Source organism: Papaver somniferum, chromosome 7, assembly GCF_003573695.1.
Source record: "Papaver somniferum cultivar HN1 chromosome 7, ASM357369v1, whole genome shotgun sequence".
Taxonomy (NCBI): domain Eukaryota; kingdom Viridiplantae; phylum Streptophyta; class Magnoliopsida; order Ranunculales; family Papaveraceae; genus Papaver; species Papaver somniferum.
This window is the reverse complement of record NC_039364.1, coordinates 83255841-83264979: the sequence shown is the minus strand read 5'-3', so window position 1 is coordinate 83264979 and position 9139 is coordinate 83255841. Positions and strand designations below refer to the sequence as shown.

The window sequence follows — 9139 nt, the reverse complement described above, 5'->3', positions numbered from 1 at the left end:
ATAAAAATGCCCCAATCCGTTAATTTTTCCTATAATAGTCAAAATGGGGCATTTTGATCACTCTTGACTGGTCAACGGTGTTGTGAAATGTCTTTTTTGCCCTTGGACAGAAATATCGCCTGACTTGCTGTCACACGTGTGCTAAAAAAATTCATAACACGTGTAGACTTCAAACTGATGACACGCGTGCAATGTAAACTGGCGACACGTGGAAAGTGATGAACACGTAGACTTGAATGACACGTGGCTGAGACACCTGTACCACCCGTGTGGTTCGCACGAATATTTCAATTCTTATCTTCAACCTTGGTCGTGTTTGAGCCACAAAAATCAAAATACAGACAGAGATAGAGAGAGATACAGAGAGAGATCGAGTGACATAGAGATCGAGAGACAGAGAGATCGAGATACAGACGTTAACCCAGTGAAGATAGATGCGGAGAAGATAAGAATCACGTTTCTTAACCCAGTGAAGAACAGGTAAAATGTTAACCCTAAATTTGTTTTGGGTTTTACGATTTAGGGTTTTCGAAACATTGTGAAACTGGTAACTGTGATTAGGTTTCAAAGAGAAGAAATGATATTAGGGTTTCAGAGAGAATCAATGAAATTAGGGTTTGAAAGATAATAAATGAAATTAGGATTTCAGGGAAACAAAATTGGGTTTTAGTGAAGCAAATTTTTGGTTTGAATAAATCTAATTAAGGTTTGAATAAAACGAAATTAGGGATTATATTTTTGGGTTATTGAATTTTTAGCAGATGATTTAGGGTTGTTTCTAACTCTCTTTCTAATTAGGGTTTGAAAGAAACGAAATTGGGGATTATAATTGGGGGTTTTCCATTTTTAGGGGATAAGAATTGACGAATTTCTGTGTATCTTTGTCTATTTTGGTAACTGTTGATTACTGTGAAACTGATTATTGTTTCATTTTTTTAAATGTTTCAGAATGGGTAGTGAGGATAGGAATTTATGGATTACATATGTAGGCAAGAGGTTTAAGGACCTTTATTTTTTTGGTTGTAAAGCTGGTACCAGTGGAGAAGCTTTCATGGCTATGCTAAAGAGCAGGTTGGTGAATGAACAGGGTATGAATTCTGCACTAGAACTGTTTTTATTTGATGATGATAATGGGAATGCATATGATAAGTGTGAAACAGAGGAGAGTTTTATTTCATTTTGGAATAAAGGGAAACCAGGTAAAGACAATTTGGTAAGACTGTGGTTCAATGTAATTATTCCTACAATTACACATTGGGGTTTTGTTTGTAATACTGCTAGTGTTAGTGGGGTAAGTGGTGTGATTGATTTTATGAGTCCAGTGAAGAAGAAAACTGTTAATAAAAGGGTTGAGGTTAGGAGGAGTCCAAGACTTAATAAGACTGCTAGTGTTAGTGGGCTAAGTGATATGAGACCAACAAGACTTGATTTTGTGCATGAAGACCCAGTTGTTTCTACACAAGCATCTGTTGCAGAAAACCCAGTGCATGAAGCACAAGTTAATGCTACACAAGCATCTGTTGCAGACAACCAAGTACAGGGGAATGAAGATGATGACCAGGTGAATTTACCTAATCTACAATCAGATGACTGTCATCCTAATGATAGGCCTGATTTTTTGTTTGAGGAACATAATGAGGAAGAGGTAAGTGGAGATGAAAGTGAAGAGGAAAGTGAAGATGAAAATGAAGATGAAGAAACACAAGAAAAGTACAATTATGAAGATTGGGTTTCTATGTGTGCTAGAGGTATAGATATTGATAATGAGACTGATGATTGTAATGAAGATTTCAATGTAGGTGGGTTTTATGAAGAGCAGAGTGCACCAGTAAATGCTACTTCAGATGAAGAAGTTCCCAGATATGATTTCACTCAAGAGGAAGAAGCTAAGTGGAAAAAAGATTTTGGTGAGCATTTAAAAGAACCAGCGTCTAGAAATGATAAATGAAGATGTTCCTGAGGTTGTACCTGGTGAAATAAGTAGTGGAATGGCTTTTGGAAACATGCAAGATTACAAGGATCATTTAAGGGAATATGCAGTGTTGAAACATAGGGATTTTAAGGTGAAGAAGGCAGATAAGAAGAGACACTATTCTTATTGTACTTACAAGGATACCCAAAATTGTGCTTGGATGGTGAATGCAAGAAAGTTACCAGATGAAGACGATCCAACAATCACAGTTAGAAAATGCAACACAGAACACACCTGTAAGAATCCGAATGAAGACTACAGCAAGAAATCCAATGCAAAATTTGTAGCCAAGTTTTTGTTGAAGACAATGGATGTTGCTTCACCAGTGGACAAGGCAGCTGATATAGATAAAAAGATCATTAGACCTCGGTTGCAAACTGACATACCAAAATGGGTTGCTAATAATGCAAGGGTATGATTTTGATGCTTGTTTTGGTTCCCTTGTGTTTGTTTATTTGATAACCTTGTGGTATGTTGGAAATGCTAATTTTGTTTGTTTGTGTGTACACAGAAATTGGTGCTAGCAGAAAGGAATGGAACATTTGAGAGTTCTTACACAAAAGCACCACAATTGGTCACAGTTGCTACTTCATTGAACCCAAATAGCATTGGTCATTTCAGTTGGTCCAAAGAGGGTTAAGATAACAGGTTTGAGAGTGTCATTGTGGCCTATGATGCACAGATCAAAGGTTCATGGTTGTAGATTGGTTATTGGCTTAGATGGATCTCACCTGAATGGTAAGCTAGGTGGTGTGATGCTTTCAGCAGTTGGTATAGATGGCCAGAATGGGGTATTTCCTATATGTGTGATGATTTGTATGAGTGAAACTGAAGAAAATTGGTTTATGATGTTAAAAGAATTGAGAAAAAGGATACCTGATATGCCTGGACTAACCTTTATTTCTGATAGAATGAAGGGCATTCTTGAATCAGTAAAAAGATTGTTTCCTTTGGCAAATAGTAGATACTTCCTAAGGTAGATTTTGTTTTGGAATTGATTAATGTTTGCCCTTTTTTTTGGAAATGATTAATGTTTGCCCTTTTTTTCTTTCTTTCCAGGCATTTATACAAGAATTTCTTGGCCAAGGGATTCAGAAATCCAAGACTCACACACCTTCTTTGGCAGGCTGCAAAGGCATACAAGTATCATCACTGGGAGGTAAGAAATGTTTGGTTATAATGAACGTTCATTCTTTCAGTCAAGCCTTATTGCATCAAATGAATTAACTTATACACCTATTTTCTAGGAGGCCATGCAAGAAATTGCAGAGATAAGTTCAGTTGCATATCAATACCTGATTGATGCAAAGCCTAAGTCTTGGGAAAGGTCATGGTTTCCTCATGATGTTGCTTGTGAGCACATCTACTCTAACTTTTCAGAAAGTTTTAATAACATGGCCCTGAAATTCAGAGACAATCCTCTCACTCAATTGATCGATATGTACACACATTTGGTGATGGTGTTGTTTTCAAATAGAAGAAAGCTTGCTGCAACTTGGCAAGTTGGTGACCTTGTTCCTGCTGGGAAAGATCTCATTAAGGTGATGTGTGATCTTAGAGGTAACTATGAATGTGATCCTTCTATAGAGCGCAAAGTGTATGAGGTTACTAACAAATCTACTAGCAAAGTGTTTGTTGTTCGGGTGGAAGAAAATTCTTGTACATGTCGACAATGGAAATTGAGGAAGTTCCCCTGCATACATGGTGTAGTTGCATTGTTTAAATTGAATCCTGATTGGTCCAAGTGAGTAAATTTACTACACCTAAATAGTTGAATGTGGTTATGCAATAAATGTATGATGAGTGATTGGATCAATTATGTGTGCAGGTACTGCAGTAAATACTACACAGTAGACTACTATAGGACCACCTACTCATGGTCAATAACACCATTGAGAGACATTGATGAGTATCCCAATAAGGTTTGATAACCATAAATTTCTTTCAAATGCTTTAACTTTTTCCATTGTCTGTTTTCAAGTATTCTTGTTTTGAGAATCTTTTCAATGAATAATATTATCTACTTTTGTCCTTTTACTTTATTGTATTATTATTTTTTCATTATTCTCTAGATCTGTGCATTTAAAGTATACTAACCCTAACCTTACTTCTTTTGCAGACTGGTATCAAGATTATACATCCACACAGATTGAGAGATAAGGGAAGACCTTGTGTCAAAAGAAAGAAGTCCTGGTATGAGAAGAACAAGTCACGCAAAAGAGTAACAAAGTGCAGTGTATGTAAAGGTATTGATCATAACATTCTAACCTGTCAAGGTCCTCCAGTTGGATCCAACCCCAAGAAGAAAGGAGTGAGAATGGAGTGTTCTGTTAATGGGGATGAGTTATGTATTACTGCTTCACCAACAAAGAAGATGAGGAAGGCCTTGTCTGCACCAAATACTGCATCAACATCTGCATCAAAGAAAGCAAAATCATCTGCATCAAAGAAAGCAACATCATCTGCATCAAAGAAATCAGCTGAGGTACCACCATTGTCAAAAGGAAAAACTGCATCAACATCTGCATCAAAGAAATCAACAACATCCTCCTCCACTGCACCCAAAAGGAAGGTAACACATCCATCTACTTCTTCTACACCTTCATCTGCCTGTTTTAACCAGACTTATCATGGTACTGTTAATATTTCTAGCCAAACAATCAACATTTCTGAGCCACCATCAAAAAGGGTCAGAAAGTCTAACTCTAAATATCAGTAATATCAGAGATAGTAGTACTCAGTTCTGTTTTATGAATGTTGACAATATTTTGTTACATTGCTTTTGTTTACATACATTAACTTCTAATTCTGCACTTTACCTTCACTTTGTCTTTAAACTGTGCACAAATTTGATCTTCAGAATTATAAGATTGCTTTTGTTTTTCCACAAAGATAGCATCAAACACCCATTGAAAATCTTCACATTTTTTGCATTTTAGGTAGCCAATACCATAATTCCATGATGTTTGAGCTATGTTTAACATCCTCACCTTAGTTGAATTGCATTTGGGGTTGATACAAGGAGTATATGACCAAGGACAATCAGCAAATTTGTGATCACCAACACAAGCTTTACAACCTCCTTTGTACTGAGGTGTCATGGTTTTAATAGCATCATCAAACCATTCGAAGTATGGACACATAGGATTAGAGCAAGAGAAGAATTTCTTCCCTGAATTAGCACCTTCTTTGACCTTTAAAAGTTTCCGAATACCATTACAAGGAACTAATTTACACCTACTGTAGATCCAAGGACAATCAATTGATTGATGATTATTTTCGTTGCACATCTCACATTCCTGCAAATTAAGTAAAAATTAAAGTAAGATGGATAAGATACTCACCCCTTAACTATGTTCTTCTTTGAAAAAATCTTGAAATTGCTCTTACCATTTTCATTTTCTCACTTGAGCTAGCAGACATTTTGAAGAAAAAAAACCAATATACTGATTTAAGGTTGTGAAAATTCCCCATTTATATAAGTCAGACGAGACAAGAAAGTGACTGTTATTACAACGGTCGGAATCTACAACGGTCGGATTTAAAACGGTCGAAATCTGTAGCCGTTGATTTGAACTCATGTGACACGTGTTGCAATCTTAGATTGTAGGACACGGTGGTCATTCTCTTAAAAAAACCCATTGTTGTAAATATAACAACCAAATCTCCAGCCGTCCAACTAAAAGAATATCCACGTGTCGCAATCCTAGTTAACAGGACATGCTGGTCATTTTAGAAAAAGAAACATCCATTTCAGTAAATATAACCACTTCATCTCTGGCCGTCCAATTTTAGTCTAGCCACGTGTCGCAATCTAACTAAATGTGGCACATGGTTAAGTAGTCACGTGCTTGTGGGGCATTTTGACAGAAGGGTACAAATGATATTTATTTACACGTGCGGGGCCACACGCTTACTGTTTTGACCACTTAACCATGTCAGACGGAAAACATAACAGATTGGGGCATTTTGATTCCGTTTTGGTGCATTTTGATCTTTTACCTAACGTCCGGATCATTTTCACAACGTTGTAGTCCAAATTGGGATATTTTGCTACTTAACCCTTATCTGTAATATCTTTATTCTCATACGAAGGAAGATTAACAAATTCTCTAGTAACGGGGTTGCATATATAGATAGACCCACCAATGTCAGACTCATCGACACAAATTAAACCGTTGCACGAACCCATGATCTTTCCTTCCATGTCAAGAGGAGGGTGGATGATTCTTTTAAAAACCTTGGTAGACTCCTCATCATTCTCATAATATTCTCCATAGTGCAGTCTTTTATCATGACCATTAACCTCCCCATGTAAGTAAAGAAGACTCACCTTACCAAGCTCAAGTGACCGACGCAGGTGCATATCCACAAAGCTAGGACTTTTGAGGAGAGCTAGCCACGTTTTGCATACTTGTTCACACTGAAAGACTGACTCAGCAGGTAAGCGGGAAAATATGTCTAACTTGATCTCTGTTGGAAGACGGTTCTCCATTGAAATATTCATGTCTGTTAGAAGACGGTTCTCCATTGAAATATGATCACAATATATCCAGTGTTCTGTTTTCCCACATAGAGAAGCAAACCAAACCGTTTATAAGAAGAGAGAAGCAATTAACCGACTACAAGAAGGAAATTGAAAAAACAAACAAACAAAAAATCCATATAACCGTAAGCTATCGGTTATTGATATCAAATGAAACAACAAAGATCAACTAATGACACATGATTTTTGATTTCTCAAAAACTAAATTACCAAGGAAAACCTAATAGAAGGTTTCCGAATACTAGTACACTAAAAATGATAAACGAGAACAATAATGCCTATAAATATGTAGATGCTCGAAATCAGTAGAATGGAATTCCCAAACCCAACTTGTTGCATGTATAAAGAAGACAGGAAACATTAAGATATAAAGAACTCTAACACGCATCCGTATTTCACAGAGCGAATCAAACAGTTGTATGGTCAAGCTCATTAGACTCATCACTATGATCTCAACTTAACTTACGAAGATGATCAAAGGATTACAAGGAGAGAGAGCGAGAGATTACCTTGGTTAGAGCATGCCTGCGGAAACTCAAGAGTCGAAACCCTTGTTAGTTGTTGGACCGTGTTTGGTTTTCATTTTTAGATGCTTTACCTCTTTTAAACATAAAAAATGGAACACCTTGTTTCTCAGTTAATTAGAAAATAGTCCACCTATATTTACACCCAACTCTTCCACCTAGTCCAGTGACTCTAGTCCACATTTGTTACTCTTGAAATGAGCCATGAGGACCGGAGATGGTGCAGGCTGGTTAGATATACTGTATCTGTTAAAAACGATGACTGGTCCAGTCTAGTTCCAAACCTTCATTAAGCCCTAGGCTAGGAAGGAAGAACAATGAAGATACTGAAGAAATCAACAACTCTGTCTCTGTTTTATTTCCTAGCTTAACAACACTGTTTAAATTTCCCTCTCTTAACCTCTGTTCCAGACATTCAGAAATCTTCATCATCTTCTTCCCCCTTTTCGTATTCATCGCCACCACCACTGGTGAAGAGCTGGCTGATGTTGTTGCTCGTTCTGCTGTCTTCCTTGGAAATTATACTTAGTAAGACAAATTCTTGCCCTAATTTTCCTTCGTTAATTTTACTGGATGGGAAAGGCTTCTTCCACTTACCGAACATGCTTTTTTAGATTTTCTTCGCTATTATCATGAAATGATTCTGTCGAGAAACGTTCAATTTTTGTGGTAAAAAGTCCAGATTCACCTTCAAAATCTTTAATAAAACCCCAATTGTATTCGTTACGAATTTGGACTGTTTGAAGTAAACGATGTTAATTATGTTAATGGTCTTCATATTTACAAGCTTGAGTATATGGACCTAGAAATTTGAATATTGCATTGTTGCTTAAATAGATTCTTGCGTTCTTTAACCAAGCAATGAAAGAAGAAATTAGCAGATGGGCCTTGATCAGCAAACTTTGCTTACAAAGTCTACTGTTATTTATTTGATACCCCGGTGTAAATTGTTTCCAGCTTTTACTATCCAAGAGTTTAGTTTCAGATGAAGCACAATCTGGCAATTCTTTTCCAATACAGGGTTAGTTATGTTAATGGGTGTGTTAAATTGGATCTTATGGTGGCTTATAAAAATTATATAGGGAATGAAAACGATGGAGCTGATAAATGAAGATTTCGTGTTACAAAAGAATTTGATAGCTTAAAAAGGAAACCCTGATTTTTTTTTTTTTTTGAAGTACAAGGTTAAAATATATTAAAAAGGAAAACTGAAGTACAAGAAGAGAAGGCGCCTAGGTGCATACAAATGGGTATGAAAACACCCAGAATCAATGCGAAGAAACATGCAATCTCGGTTGAAAACCAAGAAGGCTAACAACAAATCAAAGTGAAGAGTTCTCTGTTTAGCTTTTTTGGCAGGGGTTCTCTTCCCTCTTCCTAGCTTTTCGTTGCAAGAAACCCCAGGCCAGGCCAGAATATTTTTGCTTGTTCTTTTTCGGCTCTAGAGACACTTATACTGTTGTAGTCCTTAACAATGCCACTCAAAAGTTTTTTAGTCTCTACAGGATTATCTATGTCCGACGCACCTAACGCAGCAGACATTCGCAGTAGTCTATCCATATGATTATCCTTACTCAAGGGACTCTTAGGAGGAATATCCTTAATAAGCTTTAACTTTCCTTTGACTACACCCTCATCAGATGTCCCAAATTTTTCCATATCCATCTCTTCATAGTCTGTTTCGTACTCAGAATCATCACACTCATTGAAATTGGAGAGATTTTCCTCTTCAATAGAGACAGGAACTTGAGCATTCACCGCCACCTCTAGATTGTCTACTCCCTCCATTTCATTTTCACTTTCATGTTCAAAATCTAAAATACTAAAAAGATTAATGTAACCTATTGCAGTTTTGGCAGGCACTTCTCCTTTCTTACCAGCAGACTTAGGCCTTCTGGTATACCACTTTGATGATGGCGAGGATACCATTTCCAGCACCCCTTCATTTCCGGATCCAGTCTCATTGATCATCTGCACTACGAAATTATGTTCATAACCCTGATTCCATCTGTCATCTGTGCAATCAATAACCAAATTGTCACAGTCCGTAATAACTGGTTAGCCTTTCAGTAGTGCAGGCTACAGAGGTAAGCCTCT

At 37.0% G+C, this 9139-nt stretch overlaps 1 protein-coding gene across 1 annotated transcript; it reads left to right on the top strand.

The window, feature by feature from the left end:
- The first annotated feature begins 2646 nt into the window (after positions 1 to 2646).
- LOC113294845 lies at positions 2647 to 4691 on the top strand. Its single transcript, XM_026543219.1, has 6 exons — positions 2647 to 2948; positions 3032 to 3131; positions 3220 to 3716; positions 3801 to 3894; positions 4092 to 4457; positions 4596 to 4691. Exons 1-6 carry the CDS (start codon positions 2647 to 2649, stop codon positions 4689 to 4691), a joined length of 1455 nt encoding a protein of 484 aa, XP_026399004.1.
- The last annotated feature ends 4448 nt before the right edge of the window (positions 4692 to 9139 follow it).